Source organism: Pseudophryne corroboree, assembly GCF_028390025.1.
Source record: "Pseudophryne corroboree isolate aPseCor3 chromosome 3 unlocalized genomic scaffold, aPseCor3.hap2 SUPER_3_unloc_6, whole genome shotgun sequence".
Taxonomy (NCBI): domain Eukaryota; kingdom Metazoa; phylum Chordata; class Amphibia; order Anura; family Myobatrachidae; genus Pseudophryne; species Pseudophryne corroboree.
Window position 1 is genome coordinate 1,739,086 of NW_026967552.1, and position 26,205 is coordinate 1,765,290.

A 26,205-nucleotide genomic window follows, 5' to 3' on the forward strand; every position below is an offset into this window, starting at 1 on the left:
ATCCTCTTTTTGTGCTATCACAGTGGACCCACAGGTACATAGAAGGCATAATGGTCAGGAAATGATGTCTAAAAACTTCCAATGAAAAATATGGATGTATCTACAGTGGGACAAAAAAGTATTTGGACAGCCACCGATTGTACAAGTTTACCCACTTAAAAAGATGAGAGAGGTCTGTAATTTCCATCATAGGTACACTTCACCTGTGAGAGACAGAATCTGCAAAAAAAAAAAAAAAAACACAAGAAATCACATTGTACGATTTTTAAACAATTTACTTGTATATTCTTGTGGAAAATAAATATTTGGACACCTACCAAGCAGCAAGATTTCTGGCTCTCACAGACCTTTTACTATTCTTTAAGAAGCTCTTCTATCCTTCACTCGTTACCTGTATTAATGGCTCCTGTTTGAACTGGTTATCTGTATAAAAGACACTTGTCCACACCCTCAGTCAGACTTCTACCTCTCCACCATGGCTAAGACCAGAGAACTGTCTAAGGACACCAGGGACAAAATTATAGAGCTGCACAAGGCTGGGATGAGCTACTCGACAATAGGCAAGCAGCTTGGTGAGAAGAGATCAACTGTTGGCGCAATTATTAAAAAATGGAAGAAATACAAGATCACTGACAATCTCCCTCGACCTGGGGTTCCATGCAAGATCTCACCTCGTGGGGTATCAATGATCTTGAGGGTGGTGATGAATCAGCCCAAAACTACATGGTGGGATCTGGTCAATGACCTTAAGAGAGCTGGGACCACAGTCACAAAGGTTACCATTAGTAACACACGTCGTCATGGATTGAAATCCTGCAGCGCCCGAAAGGTTCCCCTGCTTAAGCCAGCACATGTCCAGGCCCATCTAAAGTTTGCCAGTGACCACCTGGATGATCCAGAGGAGGACTGGGAGAAGGTAATGTGGTCAGATGAGAGCTAAATCAAACTTTTTGGTATAAACTCCACTCGCCGCGTTTGGAGGGAGAAGAATGATGAATGGCATCCCAAGAACACCATACCCATTGTAAAGCATGGGGGTGGAAACATCATGCCTTGGGGCTGCTTTTCTGCAAAGGGGACAGGATGAATGATCCGTATTAAGGTGAGGATGAATGGGGCCATGTATCGTGAGATTTTGGGCAAAAATCTCCTTCCCTCAGTAAGAGCATTGAAGATGGAACGTGGCTGGGTCTTCCAGCTGTTAGGCGCCGGGGTCCGCTCGTCGGTGCGGCCCGGCGCCTAGCAACCAGGGACGCCGTACGCGTACAGCCGCCGGCTCCCTGGCAATGCTAGACGCCGGGCGCACTGAGCCGCACGGACCCTAGCAACGGGGACACCACTGGCGGACCGCGTTCCCCGTTGCTGGGTCCAGTTAAAATGATTGTGCACCTGTTTCCAGGCCGTGCAGCAAGGCAGCTGCACGGCATTTATGTAATCAAGCCCTGTCAGCAGCTGATTGGAGGACTCCTGTTTATATGCACTCCCAGGGCTTCTCACAGACGCCGGTAATAGCTTCCTGCATGCTGTCATTGTTTGCTGAGTCTGTTTCCAGTCTTGCTGTATCCGGTCGTTCCAGTATTCAGTAGTCCTGTACTCGGAAGTTGTCATCTTGTTCCTGGAGTCCTGATTGATCACCGTTTAACATCCAGTGGTGTTCGTGAGTCGCGGCTTTGCCGTGTGTTGCGGCTTGGCCGCTTTACCATTTATTATTTGTGTTTTGGAGCATTTTGCGGAGGGTTCCGCTTCCACAGGTCCACTCTGGTATCCGGCGGTGCTGGGTAGGAGTATTGGACAAGTGGATTTTTGGTTGTCCTTTTCCCTGGCGGTTTTTCCGCACATACTTCAGGTCTTTGCTAGTTAGCTTGTTGCCCCTGGCCTGTTGTCAGTCAGAGGTCCTCTTGTTATCATCCTGCCTCGGATTTCCCTTTGTCTCTCATTAAGACCGGGGGGCACCGGAGTTGGGCAGACATAATCCGCCCTTCAAACATGGCTGCCATGGGCTCAAGAAACCATAGTCTCGCAAGGGATCTCCGATAGCACGGGTGAGACAATAGAGTTAGGGCGCCAGGGGCAACTAGTCTTTCCTGCTCCCGTTACCAACATTCCATTCCAGCGCTCTGATCATTGTCATAAGATCTCCTCTGGTCAGGAGTGCTGTAATCATAACACCAGCATGATAATGACCCTAAACACACCACCCGGGCAACTAAGGAGTGGCTCCGTAAGAAGCATTTCAAAGTCCTTGAGTGGCCTAGCCACTCTCCAGACCTCAACCCAGTAGAAAATGTGTGGAGGGAGTTGAACGTCCGTGTTGCCCGGGGACAGCCCCAAAACACGACAGATCTAGAGAAGATCTGCATGGAAGAACAGGCCAAAATGGGTGGTATTCATGTGACAGGCGGTCGGGAGACAGACAGTCACATGACCTCCACCGACATCCCGCGCCCTCACTATCCCGATGGTCGGCATGCCGACCAACAGGGACTATTTCTATTCGTGGGTGTCCACGACACCCATAGAGTGGGAATAGAACCCGTGGTAACCTCAGGTCGCCACCGAGCCCGCAAGGGGCTTGCTGCACTCAACCTTCCCTCCGGGATCCCAGCGTCGGTATGCTGACCGGCGGTCTCCTAACTGCCAGTCAGACATACTACACCCAGCCAAAATACCTGCTACAGTGTGTGCAAACCTGGTCAAGAACTACAGGAAACATTTGACTTCTGTAATTGCCAACCGATGTTATATTACAAAGTGTCGAGTTAAACTTTTTGATTGTCCAAATATTTTTTTTCCACAAGAATAAACAAATAAATAGTGTAACAATCATACAATGTGATTTCCAGATTCTGTCTCTCACAGGTGAAGTCTATGATGGAAATTACAGACCTCTCATCTTTTTAAGTGGGTCAACTTGCACAATCGGCGGCTGTCCAAATACTTTTTTGCCCCACTGTATGTTCAAGATTATTCTATACATGAGATTATAATGTGGTACTCCTTATGAAAGTGAATGATCTTTTTTTAGTAGATTAGAGGTGGCGTACCTCACTGACACAATATGATGTGCTATAACCCTGATAATGGTTTCTTTATATCTTAACCCCATAAATAAGATATGCAGGTGATCTTAGGAACAGCATACCTCACTTACATAGTGAGGAACAGTATAACACACATCAAGGTATCGTTTTCATAAGATACGTCTCAAGCGTACCATTACTCACAATGAATACAGCATAACTCCACATATAAAGGTCTCTGCGTCAAATAGACTTGAACAGTGATGCAATAAAGGTACAATTTATTTCACAAATTGTTTAAAATGGTTGAAAAAATAAACATACAAGCCTTAGGGGGAGGGGGCTGTGTGAGATCCCAGCAAGGAAGAATATATGATTTTGTTGAGCTGAGGTCCGGTAATGAAGCTCCAAATGCCAAATATAGAGAAATAAAATAGGTCTTACCTTACATGGGAGACACAAATCCACCTCACCTGTGTAAAGACCTTCTTTGGGCAACGCGTTTCAAGTCTTGGGTGCCTTTTTCAAGGCATGCCTCGAAAAAGAGTCCCCTCAGACTCGAAACGCATACAGAAAGAGTCCCCCCTCCCGTAATGTCATCCACTATTCACATGAGCTGTCAAAATTGGACATAGCCAAAATAACAAGTACATACAGTCACTATTGGTGGTTCTGGGCTCCGGACAGTTCAAGGGAAATCGCACAGTCACAATGCCAGTGTGTGTACCCACCTTTACACACCAGACGAGAGATTTATACACAGCAACACTGATATTATGTGGACACAAAAGTAACAATACAAGTGACACAGTAACAGGAAATTGTTTCTGTCACCATAGCGACAATTATCTGGAAATAAGATAATACACAGACACATAAAAAGACTCAACGGAAATCTTTTGTTTTTAAACTTTATTTCATATCTTTAATACACAGATTTTTCTCTATATTTTAAACTTAAAAAATACTTTACTCTGCACATGGACAAAATATCCTTTAAAGCACAGAAACAATTCCAGTTACATTATAGTATTGCAGGTAAGTAAAACAGATACATATCAGGAGAGCCAAAACCCTATGGGGGTCATTCAGACCCAGCCGCATTAGCGGCCCACAGCCGTTTGCTGGTGTTGGCAAAATGCACATGTGCAGCGGCCGTGCGGACACGCACATTGCGGCCGCATACCTGAGGGGCGAATGCCGGCGGGCCAGGACCATTTTCCGGAGGGCTGGGTGATGTCACATCTGCGTTCATCTCTGATTAACCCCCTATAAGCTTCCAGAGTGCACCTCATATCTCATCTTTTCTAAGTTACTACAAATGATATGAGATCGGTAGCAGCACTACTTTCAGGATTATTACACAGAACACACATAAAGGCTGACACAGCAAATAACAGTAACACATACAAGGGATTAATTAGAAATAAGGAAACAATCATTAAGTCTAATCATCAACTGGTTCTGTGCGGGACTCATACACCTCTTTACTGCCTCCAGCAGCCCCCGGTACTGCACTGTGACCATCCGCCCTGTCTCCCCCACTACTGCCACTGCCCTGTCTCCACCCACTACTGCCACTGCCCCATCTCCCCCCACACTAAAGGGCCCTACTCACTGGCCGACCCGCCGCCGAGCTGCCCGACGGCGGATACGGCCGACGAGCGACCCGGCGGCGGGGGGGCAGTGACGGGGGGAGTGAAGTTTCTTCACTCCCCCCGTCACCCGGCTGCATTGAAGTGCAGGCTAATATGGACGAGATCGTCCATATTGGCCTGCATGCACAGCCGACGGGAGATCAGCGATGAACGAGCGCGGGGACGCGCATCGTTCATCGCTGTAGTCTCCACACTGAAAGATATGAACGAGTTCTCGTTCATTTATGAACGAGATCGTTCATATCTTTCAAATTATCGCTAGGTGTGTAGGGCCTATAACAGAACAAAATGTAAGTTGCTCAAATCAATTAGGAAGTACAATTCAGGTGCATGAAAGGGAGGGGGTAGTCTGGCTAGAAATACATTGGGGATAAACCCCTGGTGTCCCCCAGCACACCGAGCTGTACCTGTACCATCTCCCCCCACTACTGCCACCACCCTGTCTCCCCTCTTGCTCGCCACCTTGTGTCCCCCCTCTTTTACCTCAGCACTGCTTGGGGACAATATTACCCACAGACAGTGCCTCCGGCAGCCTCCGCTACAGCACTACTGCCACCCACCCTGTATCCTCCCCTGACATCTCAGCACTGCTTGGGGATTCTTGGTACTGCTGGTAACAGTCCTTCATCTGCAGGTGGAATTTAGAAAGCAGTGCAGTAAGGAGGCAGAAGCTGCTTCTGGTACCATGGACCCTGGTCATGTAAGGCTAGGAGTCAGTAAGATTATGTAATAGAGTCACCATCTTACAGGCAGCCGGTGAAGGGAATGGGTGTTATGTGGCAGGAACGGGCTGGTTAGGTAACAGCCTGGCTGCTGTATTCTGTACAAGCTACAACAGGTGCAATTCTTTTGGTGGGAGACCCAGGTAGAGGACATTGCAGTAGTCACCAGGACTGAGTCACAGCTAAATGGCATCACCCACACCTGGAGCTCAGCTAGACAACCATGTAGGATTGGTACTGGGTTCTCAGTACCCAGAGCAAAAGACAGGTCATCTGCATAGCAGTGGTAGATGAGGGCATGACATCTGATTATTTCACCCTGCAGTAACATGTATATTGCAAAAAGCATAGAAGATATAAGAACGTTGAAGAGCAATGCATGGCAATAAGGATACTCCAGAAGATTAAAATGGTTTCCCACCTGAGTGATGTCTAGTGTGCTGATTTATTTCTCAGAGTATGGAAATGACTTTGCTGATATATAACAAGTTGTGATTTCTGTGTAAAACATTTTACACACTCAGAATAAGAAAATGGCCTCTCACCTGTGTGACCTCTCATGTTTAATAAGATCTGATTTGTGTGCAAAACATTTCCCAAACTCAGAACATGGAAATGGTTTCTCACCTGTGTGACTTCTCTGATGTGTAAAAAGATCTAATTTTCGTGTAAAACATTTCCCACACTCTGAGCAAGAAAATGGCTTCTCACCTGTGTGACTTTATTATTATTATCCTTTATTTATATGGCACCACAAGGGTTCCACAGCACCTAATTACAGAGTACATAAACAAATAATCAAACAGGAAAACAGCAACTTACAGTTGATGACAGTATAGGACAAATACAGGGTAAATAAACATAGTTACATCAGCAGACTGCTTGATTTGATGCAGTTGAAGATTCTTAAAGTAAGAAAGAATAAGCACATGAGGGAAGAGGGCCCTGCTCGTGAGAGCTTACATTCAAGCTTACATTCTAAAGGGGAGGGGTAGACAGACAGGGGTGACACAGATGGGGTACATAGAGAGCGTGGAACAGATGGTTAGGATGAGATTTGGCTGGGTTTGGTGAAGTGGGTCTTGAGAGCCTGTTTAAAGTTTTGTAGAGAGGTGGAGAGTCTGAGAAAGAGAGGTAGGGAATCCCAGAAAAGTGGTGCAGCACGTGAAAAATCTTGGAGTGGGAGGAAGTAATCTGTAGGCAGGAGAGTTGGCGTGCATTAGAAGAGCGAAGAGGACGGGTGGAAGTGTAAAGGGAGATAAAGTCAGAGATGTAGATAAACTTTTGATCGGGGTCATTTGGGTAGTTTCTGTTGTCATTATGATTTAAAAAGAGTAAACACAGTTGTTTGACAATAAATGGCTTTACCCAACCACATGAGTGAAAGAAAAGTTTGTGAGCTATTCATATTCGCTGACAAATGGCCAGAAAATGGCCAGAAAATCACAAATTCTGCTAGGGTATGTAAACTTATGAGCACAACTGTATAACAAGATCTAATTTCCATGTAAAACATTTCCCACACTCTGAGCAAGAAAATGGCCTCTCACCTGTGTGACTTCTCTCATTCTTAATAAGATCTGATTTGTGTGCAAAACATTTCCCACAATCAGAACATGGAAATGGCTTCTCACCTGTGACTTTGCTGATGTGTAACAAGTTGTGATTTCCAAGTAAAACATTTCCCACACTCATAGCAAGAAAATGGCTTCTCACCTGTGTGACATCTCTTATGTTTAATAAGATCTGATTTCTGTGCAAAACATTTCCCACACTCAGAACATGGAAATGGATTCTCACCTGTGTGACTTCTTTGATGTATAACAAGATGTGATTTCTGGATAAAACATTTCCCACACTCAGAGCAAGAAAATGGCTTCTCACCTGTGTGACTTCTGTTATGTCTAACAAGATGTGATTTGTGTGCAAAACATTTCCCACACTCAGAACATGAAAATGGCTTCTCACCTGTGTGACTTCGCTGATGTATAACAAGATCTGATTTGCGTGCAAAACATTTCCCACACTCAGAACATGGAAATGGCTCCTCACCTGTGTGACTTCGCTGATGTATAACAAGATCTGATTTGTGTGCAAAACATTTCCCACACTCAGAACATGAAAATGGCTTCTCACCTGTGTGATATCTCTGATGTTTAATAAGATCTGATTTGTGTGCAAAACATTTCCCACACTCAGAACATGGAAATGGCTTCTCACCTGTGTGACTTCTCTGATGTGCAACAAGATCTGATTTGTATACAAAACATTTCCCACACTCAGAACATAGAAATGGCCTCTCACTTGCCTTACCTGTCTGTGGGTTAATAGGCTTTGTGTTCTGTGTAAAAAATCTGGCACCTATAGAACAGGGAAACTCTATATCTATTGTCAGAACTGTACCAGATACACCAATATCAGAGTGATCAGAAGAACATTTTGCAGGATCAGGGGGACCAGCTGATAAAGCTGGATGTATAATTGGGGTAATGGGGTTATCTCCTGGAGATTCTTGTCTACTGTCATTTTCTTTTATGTCACAATCCGGGGATAACATTAGATGTCCTTCTGAGATATTCCTGCTTGTGTGTCCATCTGCTGGAAATAAAATACATTATGTAAATGTGACTTTTCTGTAACAATATTAATCTTGCAAATAATAATGACTCTCTGGGACACTTAATTGTAAATGTGTATGTATAATAAAACATAACTTTTAATAAAGGCTTTATAATATTGTGTCTCAGACGATCATTGTGTCCACCCTCCTGAGAACACTCACAATAACATATGTAATATTATAATAAGACTTAGATATATCTCTCTCTTGTACTGGTAACTAACCATGAAGTATAAATGGAGATGTAGTCACTCGCCAAGTCCTTGTCACAACTGAGGGTTTAGGCTGACGGGAGGAAGCCTCAGTTGTAGGGGCTGAGATGAAATTAAACTTGGGAGGTTAATCAGACCCCTGGACATGTAAGTGCAGAATGATTACCCGAAGGTGTGACCATGACAACCAGGTTAAAATTCAAAATAAAAGTTTAACAGACTCCGTGAAACAACAAGCAGCATTCAAGGTTTAGCAACTGACAGTGGCAAATAACACAGTTCCTGGAACACGTAACAATGAAAGGTATCACAGAGCACTGGTAGGTTAGAACAGATGTTAAAGTCCTTTGATGGAAAAAACCTTACCAGGCCTGGTTGTAGTAGTGGAGATAGCCGAGGAACATGCCAGTAGTTGTAACAGGTGAATCTGTAACTTGAGTATGCTGCTGTATCAGCTGGATGGAACCAGCCAGGTGGTAAGACACGGAGTGGATGCTGAATGGAATCAGCCGGGTGATGAAACACAGAGTGGGTGCTGAATGGAATCAGCCAGGTACTAAAGTCACGGAGTGGATGCTGGATGGAACCAGCCAGGTGATAAAATACAGAGTGGATGATGTGAGATGCTAGGGAGCGTAGAAACTGAATAGCTGATAGATGATTACCGGTGGTAGTGGATACTGCTGATAAGATAGGATCCGCTGGATCAGCACCGGTGTTTTGTAGAAGCTGGAATCGGTTGAAAGCTGGCTGCTGGAAGCAGATAGTAGATAGCTGGAAACTGGATAGCCACGGAAGTCAGGCTGCACCGCAAGATGGAAAGCTGGTGCGGGTCTCTTTGTGGATGCTGGAGACAGGAACTGGAACCTGGAGAAACAAACCACAGGAGAGAGAGACTGGAACAAGGTATGACATTCAAAGCACTGACATCTATCTGGCCCAGACACAGGATACTTATACCTGCCGCTATGCAGGCATTGGCTAGGCAATTATGCAGATTCCAGAGATGGTGGAGTGGAAGAATTGGAGCATGTGATCAAATCCAACATGGCTGCGCCCATGCTGGAACCTGGAGGGAAAACTGGTTTGAAATGAAATGTGCAAACATAGTGATAATGGCGGCGCCGGCCGCGGAGGACAGGAGACGCCAGATGACAGTTATATGCTGAGACACTTGGAGGGCAGCAGAGGCCGCGGCAGGTATGATACACTATTCTGAGAACCTGCAGCAATAACACAGGAACGGCGGCGGAGGCCGCGAAGGACGGGAGACGCCATGTTGGATTCAAACATGGTGCCGCTGTGGTAGTATATCAGAATGACAGGAGGGATGTGCAGAGTGTTGACACAGATGAGATCCGGACTTGGAATGCTGGGCCAGTCTCAGAAGACACTTAAACGGCAGGTAATGGCATCCAGATACCCGGATCGTGACAGCACCCCCCCTTTAGGAGTGGCCCCAGGACACTTCTTAGGCTTTAAAGGAAACTTTGAGTGGAAATTTCGGACCAAGGCAGGAGCATGGACGTCTGAGGCATTGGTCCAAGAGCGTTCTTCAGGACCATAGCCCTTCCAGTCAATGAGATACTGTAACTGACCGTAACGGAAACGTGAGTCCAAAATCTTGGCCACCTCGTACTTGACTCCCTGTTGAGTCTGAACTTTGGGAGCTAGAGGAAGTGCGTAATGAAACGGATTCAGGATCAGCGGTTTCAACAAGGAAACATGAAATGTCCTAGGTATTTTCAAGAAGGATGGTAACTGTAATCTGTAGGCAACAGGATTGATGACTTGTTCAATCTTGAAGGGACCGATGTAGCGAGGTGCAAATTTCATGCTGGGAACTCTCAACCTCAAATTCTTCGTGGACAACCACACACGATCACCCACCTTGAGAGCAGGAAACACTCTACGCTTCCTATCGGCAAACTTCTTATACCTGGATGAGGCTTTAAGCAGGTGTTAGGATTCTGTTCAGTATTTATCTGGTGTCAGCTGATCCATATGTGTTCTGTTCCTTGGCTCTGTGTACATGCAGCTCAGCAGGTGCACAGCGTTTGTAATTACTAGTGAACACTCCCAGCCTGGCCTTGTTCATTGGTTAGTGTGGCTGTTAAAGGCCAGCTAGCTGAGTTCTCAGACGCCGGTGATATTATACTACTTTCCTGCCTGAACGACCGGCTTGCCTGGTGTCTTCGTCCTAGCTCCTGTTCATGCCGAGAAGCCTGGTTTTCCAGTTCATGTAATCCTGCCACAACCATTCTTGCCAGCTCATGTTCATGCCAGAACTATTTAGTTTAGTATCATGGACTTTTTACTGTGATCTCTGGATCCTCTAGTATTCACTATTCGTGTTACATGTACTATGGACTTCCTCTGTGCCTGCATGCTATTTGCTTTGTTATACAAATCCTGCAATCAGTTCCGTGGATTATAATACTCTGATTCTTTATTCAACTGTCTCATTACTCTGCTGCAATTCTCAGTCTGCAAACCCATTTATTCTTAGCTCACATTGTACCCTGGATTGTACTGTGATTCCTCTGCCATACCTCATTCTACCACTGCTATAATAAATACTTAGTATTCCTGCACTTCTGTGGACATTCATTACCTGCAACAGTGGTTGTTATACATTCTAGTCCTGTAATCAAGTCCTGGCTCTTACCTGTTATATTTCTCACCTGCTGTCCATCATCAGTGTAAGTGTGCTGCACATTCCATTATTAAAGGGACAGTCCATATTCTGCTAATCCTTAATTCTGCTACAACACACTCAAGTTATTACAGTATTCCCCAGTGTAACATTGGTTAACCATTTCTATGTCACATTGCACCTACCAGTACCTCCAGTAGTGATTCTCTCCTTGTAATTCACCTGCCAAACAATTAGAGGCAGGTGAATCATAACATTATCACCGGCCAAAAAACACACTACTGGAGTAGTATGCTCAGAATGGACCCAGTCGTTTCAAGTCCAGTCCAGATCTCAGCCGGTCAGACTCATGTTGCAGATCCAGTTCCGCGTCTTCTGAGCAAGCTGCAGAACTTTGAGAGTACACAGACACTGCTGTTATAAGCCTTTTTAGGAATATCTTCTCGTGTGGATCTGCTGCAGCAGCAGAGTATTCCAACCTCTCAAAGTGTCCTGGAGGCAGTTAATCCTTGCCATAATCAGCCTGGTGAGGACAATATTGTTGGTACATTTTCTTGCAACTGTTCCAAGTCCCCCCTGTCCCATGGTGGAGTGAATCCTGAGCGACTGAGTAATTTGTTCGTGAAAATTGAGCAGTTACAAACGTTTTTTACTGGTATAACTCAATTGATACCAGACATTTTTGGGAGTTTTCTGGACCTTTTCAAAGCTTACTCTCAGGTTTCTGAGACCAATGTGACTACAGACTCCTGCTTCCCCACTACTGAAATTCCCTCGTCAGGTTGGGGTGAAGGGAGATTTCGAAGTTACCTGCGACCCAGACTTTCTGAAGCTGAACGCCAGCGGCGTATTGAGAATGGTCTCTGTCTCTATTGTGGGAGTGCTGAACACCTGATTAAAGACTGTTCATTATGCAGGTTCAGAAATAGTGATAAACTTCAGCCTTCCAGGGTTCAAGCTGATAAATCACTCAATGTCCTTCCAGACCCTATTTCTCCCAAAAAGCTTGCCCAAAAGAAAACTCTTATTTACAATTGGAGTCCTGTGACGAGGGGCTCAGAACTTAAATTTGGGAACCAGCAGGAGACTATTAAGTCTCTTATCAACAGTGAGGTGTTCACCGCCTGTGCCCCAGGAGGGGTCTCGAGTGGCTGTGCCCCAGGAGGGGTCTCGAGTGGCTGTGCCCCAGGAGGGGTCTCGAGTGGCTGCGCCCCAGGAGGGGTCTCGAGTGACTGCGCACCAGGAGGGGTCTCGAGTGGCTGCGCCCCAGGAAGGGTCTCAAGTGGCTGCGCCCCAGAAGGGGTCTCGAGTGGCTGCGCCCCAGGAGGGGACTTGTGTGCCAAAGCCCCAGGAGGGGACTCGTGAGCCAAAGCCCCAGGAGGGGTTCCCACTGCCCTTGCCTCACGGCATGAGGACCCGTCTGCCCTTGCCTCACGGCATGAGGACCCGTCTGCCCTTGCCTCACGGCATGAGGACCCGTCTGCCCTTGCCTCACGGCATGAGTACCCGTCTGCCCTTGCCTCACGGCATGAGGACGCTGTTTTCCCTTCCATCGGGCAAGCGAGGACTGCCGTGTCAACGGTCAGTCCAAATGTTGTCTTGTCTTTCAGGGTCACTCAGTCATCCAAGTCTGCCTTGCCAGAGGTCCGAGAGGTGCCCGCCTTGCCAGAGGTCCGAGAGGTGCCCGCCTTGCCAGAGGTCCGAGAGGTGCCCACCTTGCCAGAGGTCCGAGAGGTGCCCGCCTTGCCAGAGGTCATGCCAAGGCCTGTCCAGCCCCAGGAGGGGGTTCTGCCTGTCCAGCCCCAGGAGGGGGTTCTGCCTGTCCAGCCCCAGGAGGGGGTTCTGCCTGTCCAGCCCCAGGAGGGGGTTCTGCCTGTCCAGCCCCAGGAGGGGGTTCTGCCTGTCCAGCCCCAGGAGGGGGTTTTGCCTGTCCAGCCCCAGGCGGGGGTTTTGCCTGTCCAGCCCCAGGAGGGGGTTTTGTCTGTCCAGCCCCAGGAGGGGGTTCTGCCTGTGCAGCCCCAGGAGGGAGTTCTGCCTGTCAAGATTCCAGAAAGGGTAGTTGATGGCCTTTCACCAAAAGGGTCAGCAAACCCTGAAGTCCCAGGATGGGTTCCAGTTTTCGTGTCCAGTTCTGAAGGCCCGGGTGGGGCATCTGATCCTGCAGCCCTAGAAAGGGCATCTGATTCTAGTTCTAGTGTTAAACATTGTGCCTCAGAGTTGATTTCCAGTATGAACACAGCTTTCTCAGACTGTATCCAAAATGCCTCCAAACACAATCATGTCAGATCTGTTAGTTTTTGTTCCAAGAAAGATCTCCATTGTAATACTCCAGGGAATATTGTCTTTGAAGGAGATCTTGCCCAATTCCGTGCCCTGGCTCGCCAGTATCTCATATACATCGAATCAGACTCGTCAATCAGCATCACTCCTCCCAATGCAGTTAATTATTTCCTCAGATCCTTCAGAGGGGAAGCTTTGGACTGGGCCAAACCCTTCATCAAGTCCAAGGATCCATTGCTCTCTGATCTTCCTGCCTTCATTAAAGCGGTACAACAAAGATTCACCCCAAAATCAGACTGTTCAAAGTTGTCCATAGATTCAAATTCTGCCGTATCTATTTCCAGTCAAAGTCTACCTGTTCCGGTCCGTAAAGTTAATTTAACTGCTTCTGCTAATGAGTCTCCATGTCTTGCTGATCCTAAAGAGAAATTTCCTGCCCTACCAGTTCCTGGGAAGAACTTTAAGTTTCGTAAGTCTCAAGTAGGGGCTTCATGTCCTGTTGGTCCTGAGAAAGTTCTTCCTTCTGTCAAGTCTGAAAGGAAAGTTCAGTCTGTGGGTCCTGTTAAAGACTCTCATTCTTTTGATCCTGACCAAGACCCAGACTCTATTATCTTTAATGGGAGGTTGGAGCAATTTCGAGATCTGTTACTTCAAGTTCGGGAATTGGGTCCATGCCTTTCCTCTGATGCTGAGACAATTCTATTCTTGGGCATGGCCTTCAAGGGGGAGGCTCTGAAATGGCTTAAACCACTCATCTCTTCAAACGATCCTATTCTTCAAGACTTGAAAGCCTTCAGTAAAGCTGTTACTAAAAGATTTAGTGATCCTGAAAAAGATTTTTTGGAATGTTCTGAGAGTCCGGCCTTGTCCACGAAAGAACCTTCTATTACTGAAGTCGGATCACCTTTGAGGAATCAGCACACGAATGACTCGTCATCTCACAAAGACTGCAGGCTTCCAAAATCTTCTCCAAAAAAACAAACCAAGTACATAATTTCTGGCTGTATGTCATTTTCCTCCCCACACAATTGGTCTTCTGAAAATTCCTGTAATTTGAACTCATCTGCTCAGTCTGTCAAGTCTTTATCTTCTGCTAAGAAAGCTGTGGTTTTGCCTTGTGACGTTGACTCCAATTCAGATTATGACTCTGTAGCTGAAGAAGCTCTGTTATTGGAGTCACCTGTAAGTTATGACAATGTCTTTATGCTTCCAGTGGTAAAACCAAAACGGTCCCGTAAGAAGAAGCATTGTCGGAGATCTTGAATTTATGATTTATCTCTTAGACTTTTTGTTTCCCTTGTCCTGTTCGGGTGTCCGGAGTCCACCCTGAAGGGGGGGGGGGGGGTAATGTTAGGATTCTGTTCAGTATGTATCTGGTGTCAGCTGATCCATATGTGTTCTGTTCCTTGGCTCTGTGTACATGCAGCTCAGCAGGTGCACAGGGTTTGTAATTACTAGTGAACACTCCCAGCCTGGCCTTGTTCATTGGTCAGTGTGGCTGTTAAAGGCCAGCTAGCTGAGTTCTCAGACGCCGGTGATATTATACTACTTTCCTGCCTGAACGACCGGCTTGCCTGGTGTCTTCGTCCTAGCTCCTGTTCATACCGAGAAGTCTGGTCTTCCTGTTCCAGTTATCCTGCCACAATCATCCTTGTCAGCTCATGTTCATGCCAGAACCATTTAGTTAAGTATCATGGACTTTTTACTGTGATCTCTGGATCCTCTAGTATTCACTATTCGTGTTACATGTACTATGGACTTCCTCTGTGCCTGCATGCTATTTGCTTTGTTATACAAATCCTGCAATCAGTTCCGTGGATTATAATACTCTGATTCTTTATTCAACTGTCTCATTACTCTGCTGCAATTCTCAGTCTGCAAACCCATTTATTCTTAGCTCACATTGTACCCTGGATTGTACTGTGATTCCTCTGCCATACCTCATTATACCACTGCTATAATAAATACTTAGTATTCCTGCACTTCTGTGGACATTAATTTCCGGCAACAGTGGTTGTTATACATTCTAGCCCTGTAATCAAGTCCTGGCTCTTAGCTGTTATATTTCTCACCTGCTGTCCATAATCAGTGTAAGTGTGCTGCACATTCCATTATTAAAGGGACAGTCCATATTCTGCTAATCCTTAATTCTGCTACAACACACTCAAGTTATTACAGTATTCCCCAGTGTAACATTGGTTAACCATTTCTATGTCACATTGCACCTACCAGTACCTCCAGTAGTGATTCTCTCCTTGTAATTCACCTGTCAAACAATTAGAGGCAGGTGAATCATAACAGCAGGGCTGCGCGGACATTCTTCCAGTTATTTGAAAACTGACGCAAGGTGACATCCACTGCTGGAACAGAAGTTGCGGGAAGCGGTTGAAATTCTGGGACTTTAGGGTGGAATCCATAATTGATGAAGAATGGTGTCGAAGAAGATGAGGAATGGTATTGTTGATTGTTGTGGCTGAACTCGGCCCAAGGAAGGAGTTGAACCCAGTCATCTTGAGAGGAAGACACATATATACGGAGGAAGGCCTCCAAGTCCTGATTCACCCTCTCGGTTTGACCATTGGTCTGAGGATGGTAAGCTGTGGAAAACTTTAACTTGACTTGGAGGTCTTGACACAAACTTCGCCAAAATTTGGCTACAAATTGTACTCCACGATCCGAGATGATCTCTTCAGGAAGACTGTGAAGTCGGAAGATCTCTTGTATAAACACTTGAGCCAACTTGGAAGCTGACGGAAGACCGATGAGAGGGATGAAATGTGCCATCTTGGTGAACCGGTCAACTACCACCCAGATGGTATTAAACTTGTTGCAGATAGGTAGATCAGTAACAAAGTCCATCGACAAATGGGTCCATGGTCGACGGGGAACAGATAATGGAACCAGTTGCCCCGCAGGCGACTGGTGGGAGACAATGTGTTGGCCACACTTTGGGCAGGAGGCAATAAATTCCATAACGTCCTTCTTCAGAGTTGGCCACCAGTAGGACCTAGAGATAAACTTAAGGGTTTTCTGAATGCCTGTATGTCCAGCAAAACGGGAAGCATGGGCCCAATGCATGAGCTTCTTCCTTAGAACTGGCTTAACAAAACATTTCCCTGGTGGGGGCGTAGAGTCCATCCCTACTGTGGAGAATGCCAACGGATTAATAATAGGATGCTTGTCTGCAGACTCGGACTCATTTTCTTGCTCCCATGAGCGGGAAAGGGCACCGGCCTTACAATTCTGAGAACCCGGACAAAACTGGAGTTTAAAGTCGAACCTAGAGAATAAAAGTTCCCATCTGGCCTGACGAGGGTTCAGACATTGTGCGCCTTTGAGATATAAAAGATTTTTGTGGTCGGTAAGTATGGTGATTGAATGAGAAGCTCCCTCCAACAGGTATCTCCACTCCTCCAGAGCGAGCTTGATGGCTAGCAACTACTAATCGCCAATGGCATAGTTGCGCTCAGCTGGGGAGGACTTCCGGGAGAAGAAGCTGCAAGGATGTAGATGACCATCTTTGGCCCTCTGGGATAACACCGCTCCTACTCCAACGGAGGAGGCATCCACCTCTAAGATGAAAGGAGAGTCGGTGTCGGGCTGTTTCAGAACTGGTGCAGAGATGAACCGTTGCTTCAGAAGGTGAAAGGCCTGCGTAGCTTCTTCGGACCACTTGGACGGATTAGCACCTTTCTTGGTTAATGCAGTGATAGGCGCCACAATGGTGGAAAAGTCTTGTATAAACTTTCTATAATAATTGGCGAACCCTAAGAACCTCTGGACCCCTTTGAGGGTTAAGGGTATAGGCCAATTCTGGATTGCTTGGAGTTTCTCAGGATCCATCTCTAGTCCGGAACCGGACACAATGTAACCTAGAAATGGAATGGTTTTAACTTCAAACACACACTTCTCCAATTTGCAATAGAGGTGATTGACACGGAGACGGGAAAGAACCTCTTTTACCCAGAAATGATGATCTTCGAGATTATTAGCAAAGATGAGGATGTCGTCTAGATAAACCACGACATGGCGGTACAAGATGTCCCTGAAGATCTCATTCACGAAGTGCTGGAAGACTGCTGGAGCGTTGCTCAATCTGAAGGGCATGACGAGGTACTCATAATGTCCGTCACGGGTGTTAAAGGCGGTCTTCCACTCGTCACCCTCACGGATTCGGATGAGATTGTAGGCACCCCTCAAGTCCAGCTTTGTGAAAATGGTTGCACCACTAACTCTATCAAAGAGCTCGGTAATCAGGGGTAAAGGGTATCGGTTCTTGACGGTAATGTCGTTCAGACCTCTAGTCGATGCACGGACGCAGACCACCGTCTTTCTTCTTAACGAAGAAGAAGCCTGCGCCGGCTGGAGAAGAAGATGGTCGGATGAAACCCTTCGCCAGGTTCTCTTTGATGTACTCTTCCATGGAGTGTGTCTCGGGCAGAGACAACGGATAAGTTCGGCCTCGCGGTGGAACCTTCCCTGGAATGAGGTCGATTGGGCAGTCCCATTCTCTATGAGGAGGAAGAATATCAGCGGAGGCTTTACTGAACACGTCCGTGAAGTCTTGATATGGAGGAGGTGGAACATCAGACGACCTGGGGAAGGAAGAACAAACAGGAAGAACTTTGGCTAAACAAGTCTCAGCACAGGAGGGACCCCATGCCAGTATTTGCATAGTCGTCCAGTCAATCGATGGGTTGTGGAGACGGAGCCATGGAAGGCCTAAAACCACTGGATGTGTGGCTCTTGGAATCACTAGAAAAGAAATATATTCAGAATGAAGAACTCCCACTCTCAGACGAACTGGAAGAGTCCTTAAGGAAATGACTGCGTCAATCTTGCTGCCATCCACGGCAGTCAAAGAGATGGACGAGGACAGTCTCTCGGTGGGTAGGGACCACTGTTTAACATAAGCTTCGGTTATGAAATTCCCAGCTGCTCTGGAATCAAGGAGGGCAATGACGTTCCTGTAACGTTGAGCAATTTGGAGCGACACTGGGAGGTTACAATCATGAGGAGATGGAGAGGAGATCATTACTCCTAGCCAGCCCTCTTCTAGGCGAGCTAGGATCTGCAGTTTCCCGAACGTTTGGGACAGGCGTTGATAGTGTGAGACGGAGCTGCACAGTAGAGACATAGAGACTCGGAGAGGCGTCTTCGGCACTCAGCGGGAGATAGACGGGAACGACCAATTTGCATAGGCTTATCCTTGGATGGAGATGGTTGACGAGGAGGAGGAGCAGAAGATTTAGGAACGGATGATCTTCCTCGCTCGGTTGCTCTCTCTCTGAACCGTAGATCAACCTTCATGCATAGTGAAATTAGCTCATCCAACTTAGAAGGCAAGTCTCTGGTAGCTAATTAAACTTTAATGCGTTCTGACAAGCCATGTCAGAATGCAGCATACAGGGCCTCGTCGTTCCAGACCAGTTCAGATGCCAGGATTTTGAACTGTATAAGATACTGTCCCACAGTACGTGTTCCCTGGCGTAGACGGAGAATCTCAGATGAAGCAGAGGATACCCGGCCCGGCTCGTCGAAGATGCGCCTGAATGATGCTACAAAGTCAGTATAGGAGGACAGCAGGGGATCAGACTTCTCCCATAACGGTCATGCCCAATCAAGGGCTGAGCCACTGAGGAGAGAAATAATATATGCAACTTTGGTACGGTCACTGGGGAAGTTACTAGGTTGAAGCTCAAAATGGATTTCGCATTGGTTAAGAAATCCCCTGCAGAACCTTGGAGATCCGTCAAATTTTGCTGGCATTGGAAGATGAAGACGTGGTATGGAAATGGGTAAGGTGGGTGTGGTTACAGCTGGAGTCACTGTGGTGGACGCACCAGGTCCACGGAGGGTCGTCTGAATACCATCCAGCCGAGTAGAGAGATCCTGGAGACAGCGGATGATGTGACCTTGTGCAGCCTCCTGATGTTCGAGTCTGGCTGCCAGTTCTTGCATAGGTCTAGCCGCTTGATCCTGGTCTCCGACTGGATTCATATGGTCAGTGCTTACTGTCACAACTGAGGGTTTAGGCTGACGGGAGGAAGCCTCAGTTGTAGGGGCTGAGATGAAATTAAACCTGGGAGGTTTAATCAGACCCCTGGACATGTAAGTGCAGAATGATTACCCGAAGGTGTGACCATGACAACCAGGTTAAAATTCAAAATAAAAGTTTATTAACAGACTCCGTGAAACAACAAGCAGCATTCAAGGTTTAGCAATTGACAGTGGCAAATAACACAGTTCCTGGAACACGTAACAATGAAAGGTATCACAGAGCACTGGTAGGTTAGAACAGATGTTAAAGTCCTTTGATGGAAAAAACCTTACCAGGCCTGGTTGTAGTAGTGGAGATAGCCGAGGAACATGCCAGTAGTTGTAACAGGTGAATCTGTAACTTGAGTATGCTGCTGTATCAGCTGGATGGAACCAGCCAGGTGGTAAGACACAGAGTGGATGCTAAGTGGAATCAGCCAGGTGATGAAACACAGAGTGGATGCTGAATGGAATCAGCCAGGTACTAAAGTCACGGAGTGGATGCTGGATGGAACCAGCCAGGTGATGAACACAGAGTGAATGATGTGAGATGCTAGGGAGCGTAGAAACTGAATAGCTGATAAATGATTACCGGTGGTAGTGGATACTGCTGATAAGATAGGATCCGCTGGATCAGCACCGGTGTTTTGTAGAAGCTGGAATCAGTTGAAAGCTGGCTGCTGGAAGCAGATAGTAGATAGCTGGAAACTGGATAGCCATGGAAGACTGTAGAGTCAGGCTGCACCGCAAGATGGAAAGCAGGTGCGGGTCTCTTTGTGGATGCTGGAGACAGGAACTGAAACCTGGAGAAACAAACCACAGGAGAGAGAGACTGGAACAAGGTATGACATTCAAAGCACTGACATCTATCTGGCCTAGACACAGGATACTTATACCTGCCGCTATGCAGGCATTGGCTAGGCAATTATGCAGATTCCAGAGACGGTGGATTGGAGGAATTGGAGCATGTGATCAAATCCAACATGGCTGCGCCCATGCTGGAACCTGGAGGGAAAACTGGTTTGAAATGAAATGTGCAAACATAGTGATAATAGCGGCAGATGACAGTTATATGCTGAGACACTTGGAGGGCAGCAGAGGCCGCGGCAGGCATGATACACTATTCTGAGAACCTGCAGCAATAACACAGGAACGGCGGCGGAGGCCGCGAAGGACGGGAGACGCCATGTTGGATTCAAACATGGCGCCGTTGTGGTAGTGTATCAGAATGACAGGAGGGATGTGCAGAGTGTTGACACAGATGAGATCCGGACTTGGAATGCTGGGCCAGTCTCAGAAGACACCTAAACGGCAGGTAATGGCGTCCAGATACCCGGATCTTGACAGTCCTGTGTCAGCACCAATGTAAAACAATGGATGGGGAACATATCGTATGAATTGGAGATTCTAGATAAACAATAACATCAGTCATATGAGCTGAAGGATCAGAGAAATGTCTCCTAACGTTACTCCTGGAAGCATTGGTAAGGTAGCATTCCTTTATGTGTGTGCTCATACGCTGGTAAGCCTGTATATGTGTTACTCACCCTTATATAATGTATATTGCTACAGCAGAGTAGGTGTGGAACAAGGTATTTTATATGCAATACACCATATAATACCATGTAATCATCATCTGCTAGGCTATAATCTACTTTATTTTACGTCCTAGGGGATGCTGGGGATTCATTTAGTACCATGGGGTATAGACGGGTCCTTTGGCAGCAACTGGCACTTTAAGAGTTTAATAGTGTGGGCTGGCCCCTCCCTCTATGCCCCTCCTACCAGACTCGGTTTAGAAAATGTGCCCGGAGGAGCCGGTCACAGCTAGGAGAACTCCTAAGAGTTTTCTTCGTTTTTTATTTTCTAGAGTTAGTTAGGTTACAGGAAGGCTGCTGGCAACAGACTCCCTGCTTTGTGGGACTTGCGGAGATGATGCTCCTCCTACACAAACAGGGAGTGAACATAATTCCATATCTGGATGATCTGCTGATCTTCCAAGGAGAAGCTGTTGTAGAGTACTGCGCTCTCAACTCAACTACTCTGGGATCATGGGTGGATCCTGAACCTTCCAAAGTCACATTTGGAACAGACAAGGAGACTGCCCTTCCTGGGGATGATACTCGACACGGAAGTGCAGAGGGTGTTTCTACCGGTGGAGAAAGCGTTGGAGATCAAATCAATGGTCCAGGATGTCTTGAAACCTCCCCGGGTATCGGTTCATCAGTGCATTCGCCTTCTGTGGAAGATGGTAGCCTCCTACAAGGCTCTACAATATGGAAGATTCAATGCACGGTTCTTCCAGCTGGATCTCCTGGACAAGTGGTCGGGATTGCATCTTCACATGCACCAACGGATATGCCTGTCGCCGAAAGCAAGAATTTCACTCCTCTGGTGGCTGCAAACTTCTCACCTGCTCAAGGGCCGCAGGTTCGGGATTAAGAGTTGAATTCTTCTAACCATGGATGCAAGCCTCAGAGGTTGGGGAGTAACGTCTAAGCATTACCATCGGATTTGGAAAAAGTATGTGTCTTGGTGTGAATCCAAGAAGTTTCCTACGGTGGAGTTTCAACTGGCATATTTTCTCCTCTTTCTGCAAGCAGGTGTGGATGTTGCCCTACGCTTGGGCTCCATCAAGATCCAGATTTCGGTATTGTCTATTTCCTTCCAGAAACAATTGGCTGCTATCCCTGGGGTCCAGACTTTCTTGAAAGGAGTTCTGCACATCCAAACACCCTTTGTGCCTCCTATGGCACCTTGGGATCTTAATGTGGTGATGCAGTTCCTGCAATCGGATTGGTTCGAACATTTACAGGAGGTGGACGTAAAGTTTCTTACTTGGAAGGCGGTCACGTTGTTGGCCTTGGTTTCTGCCAGACGTTTGTCAGAATTGGGGGCATTGTCGCACAAGAGCCCCTACTTGATTTCACATGAGGATAGAGCTGAGCTCAGAACGTGTCAGCAATTTCTCCCTAAGGTTGTGTCAGCTTTTCATATCAACCAACCTATTGTGGTGCCAGTGGCTACTGACACCTCAATTACTTCAAAGTCCTTGGATGTCGTGCAGGCTTTGAAAATCTACGTGAAGAAAACTACTCGTCACAGGAAGTCGGACGCACTATTTGTACTTTATGATACCAACAAGATTGGGTGTCCTGCTTCTAAGCAGACAATTTCAGGCTGGATCAGGCTTACTATCCCGCATGCTTATTCCACGGCAGGATTGCCAATTCCAAAATCTGTTAAAGGCCCACTCTACCCGTAAAGTGGGTTCTTCCTCTGCAGCTGCCCGGGGTGTCTCGGCTATTCAGCTTTGCCAAGCAGCTACTTGGTCAGGGTCGAACATGTTTGCTAAGTTTTACAAGTTCTATACTTTGGCCTATGAGGACCTCAAGTTTGGTCAATCGGTTCGGCAGGAACCTCAGCACTCTCCCTCCTGTACCGGGAGCTTTGGTACATCCCCATGGTACTTAATGGACACCAGCATCCTCTAGGACGCAAGAGAAAATAGGATTTTAATTACCTACCGATAAATCCTTTTCTCGTAGTCCATAGAGGATGCTGGGCACCCGCCCTGTGCTTCATATTAATGCATTGTTACTTGGTTCAGTATTGTTGGTTTAGTCGTTGCTGAATTGTTCCAAGTTGGTTGGTTTGGCTTTCCTTTTTCTTATGTGTGAGCTGGTGTGAATCTCACCACTATCTGTGTATTTTCTTCTCTCAAAGTATGTCCGTCTCCTCGGGCACAATTTCTAGACTGAGTCTGGTAGGAGGGGCATTGAGGGAAACCAGCTCACACTATTAAACTCTTAAAGTGCCAGTGGCTCCCAAAGGACCCGTCTATACCCCATGGTACTAAATGGACCCCAGCATCCTCTACAGACTACGAGAAAAGGATTTTCGGTAGGTAATTAAAATCCTATTTTTACAACCCCATCATCAGTGTCTTACCTCTATATTCTCAATAGTAATAAGGATGATGTGTGTACGGTAAGTATGATACAGAGAATTACATATCAGAATCTATACAGCTGCCACCATACTTCTGCTTCTCATACGTGTGCTACTGGCAGCAGTGAACATCTGAGTGAGAGTGCAGGGAAGACAGCAGAGTCTGATGAGAGATTGGATCTGCCTTTGCAGGGATGTACCACACCTGTCACCCCTGTTAGTATAAAAAATAATAAGAGGGCCGAGGCCTGAGTCCATTCAGATGTGCTTTCTGGACCTCTCCTCACTAAGTGGCTTCTTATCTACCCTACCTGATAGCTCTCAGCCACTGCTGGGACCAAGACCCAATTTATTAAGTCCCCCACTCCTACTGCTCTACAGCTGCTCGCTCCGAGCACTGTTCACTGCTGCAGCCTAGTGACGCCTATGAAGCCACGGGCTTTATTCTGGGGCTATGTGCGCCCAGTCTTTCCTGCACGCTCCAGACACCTGACTTGAAGGTGCTTTTGGCTCAGGCGGGAGGACTTGCTCCCCAAATAACACGGGTGCGCAGCTCCCACTACTGCTGGGGACAGAACGAGCTGCCCACAGTCACTGGAGCCCAGCGGTGATATTGGGAAGTGAGAGGACTGCCATTTTGGATCCTGGTTCCCGGCCATTGCATGCTTTGCCTTCTGCCTTCAATAAGGTTTAATATAAATAAGTGTCCTGACGGCTGGACCGGGGTCACTACCCTAAATTGCAGCATTTGCCTGGAGAACTACCTTCTATTTATATGGTACCACTATAATCTACTTCCTCTCAGTCTACATGCAGTGCCCAGTATCAAGTATCGTCTGAGTACAGCTCATTACACTCTGATTACAACCTCACACTATATTATTTTGTGGATTTATCCACTGAACATATTTTGCCATTTGTGTCTCTCTGTGCTGAGTACTTCACGTCTGTGATCACGCTGACCTCTAGTGGAATTTCTCGGTCATTACTGTGTTATTTGAGTTGCATTACATCATGTTTACTTGAAATTTTGGCTCGGATACCCCCGTCACCCCGACTAAGAATGTCATTTTGAACGGAGTCATCTTGATGTAACCTCCTGACAGCGTACTACTGCTCCTTTTATTTATAGATTGTTTGTATTTTCCTATCTCTAAGAGGTCCGTCTCTTCGTAGACTGCTTATCATGCCTCCAAAAAAGGTTAAAAGGTACCAAATCGGCCCCACCTGCCCATTTCTTTGGTACCTCGAATTCAGGTGGTCCTTCTGAGACCGCTACAACATCATCTGCTTCTTCTTGTCAGATGCACAACCCAGCTGTAATGGCTGAAGACGTCTTAAGACACTCTAGATTGTCCTCTTACTCTACGCTCTATACATTCTATGTTATCTGTATTAAAGGACTGAAATAATCTCAGAATTTAACTCTAATATTCAAGCTTTGAGGTCTGATATCAGTGAGATTGGCACTCGTACAGACTAAGATGAAAGAAATTGTTGCATCTCACAAAGATCTGATTTCAGCACTTGACACCCTTCAGGAAGACATGGGGGTATATTTACTAAGGTCCCAATTTTGACCGAGATGCCGTTTTTTCTTCAAAGTGTCATCTCGGGAATTTACTAAGCAAAAATCTCGGCAGTGATGAGGGCATTCGTATTTTTTTTGGAAGTCCAATTTTAAAAATACGAATGAATAAACCATTGGTCAAATACACCTGCAAATTGGTAGAACTCGGTAATTTACTAAAAAAGTGCAAATCACAAAATAACCAAACACTGCCGTGAAAAAATACAAATCGCAATAAAGTGCCCACCGCTGACGCAAAGTTCCCACCATTGGTTACAATGGAGCGCATAGGCGCTACATTGTAAAACTGCCGGGTGCTGCCTGTCATACACTACAGGAGCACACAGCCAATCAGGAGGGTGCCACAACGTGGCGCTCCTTGATTGGCTGATGGAACCTTCTTAGACATAAGTCAGAGGGGGTTCCTGGCATTCGGGGAAAGGGGTCCCATGTGAAAACATGGGGCCCCTTTCAGAGCGAGGTCGGGTGTTCGGTTTGTTATTTTGCCAAGTACCAGGATTACAAATGGATTAAACGAGGAGCCCTCTACACTGGATTTGGTGAGTATAATTTTTTCAACAGGTACACCATGGATTCTACATGGAGAAGGGGACCGACCTGCGTGGGTACATAGGTAAGTATGTGTATATGGTGGTGATACTGTCAAGGTGTGTGTCTTATGTCTTTAGTACTACAGGTACCAGCGGGCCCGGTTTTCCGTCACATGCTGGTACTTGTGGTTCTCCAAGTACCAGCTTGCGGGGAGGCTTGCTGGGCCTTGTAGTACTGCTACTAAAAACAATATTCAACACATTTAACAAATGCTATCAGCCCCCCATCCACAGCCCTTGGATGGGGGGGGGGGGGGGGGACAGCCTCGGGCTTCATCCCTGGCCCTTGGGTGGCTGGAGGGGGGGGGGACCCCTTGATTGAAGGGGTTCCCACTCCTCCAGGGTACCCTGGACAGGGGTGACTAGTTGGGTATTTAATGCCACGGCCGCAGGGCGCTGTATAAAAGTGACCCCCGGCTGTGGCATTATCTGTCCAGCTAGTGGAGCCCGGTGTTGGTTTCAAAAATACGGGGGACCCCTACGCTTTTTGTCCCCCGTATTTTTGGAACCAGGACCAGGCGCAGAGCCCGGTGCTGGTTGATTAAATATGGGGAACCCCTGTCACTTTTTTCCCCATATTATTTCAACCAGGACCGGCTCAAAGAGCCCGAAGCTGGTTTGGCTTAGGAGGGGGGACCCCACACTATTTTTTTTTAATATTTTTAACTATTTTACAATCTTAAAAAAGGTGCACAATGAACCCCAGCACGGACCTCACAGATCCGGCTGTGATTCATTGTATTAAAGTCGGCAGTGTTTTACAATTCACTCCCGTAAAACACGACCAAAAAAAACGAATGACATCGACATCGGTAAATTCGAAAAAGCAGAATACGACAGCTTAGTAAATTAGTCGTAATAAATTC

The 26,205-nt window shown here is 46.6% G+C and overlaps 2 protein-coding genes across 2 annotated transcripts in view; one reads left to right on the forward strand and one right to left on the reverse strand.

The window, feature by feature from the left end:
* The window catches only part of LOC134984503 (zinc finger protein 585A-like), a 593,603-nt gene that overhangs the window by 162,454 nt on the left and 404,944 nt on the right, over window positions 1–26,205 (forward strand). The gene's annotated exons all lie outside the window — the stretch shown is intronic.
* The window catches only part of LOC134984506 (zinc finger protein 271-like), a 185,336-nt gene that overhangs the window by 112,754 nt on the left and 46,377 nt on the right, over window positions 1–26,205 (reverse strand). The window contains exon 6 of the mRNA XM_063950076.1: window positions 7,042–7,998. Within this exon, the coding sequence (XP_063806146.1) occupies window positions 7,042–7,998 (957 nt within the window). The remainder of the gene's footprint in view (window positions 1–7,041; window positions 7,999–26,205) is intronic.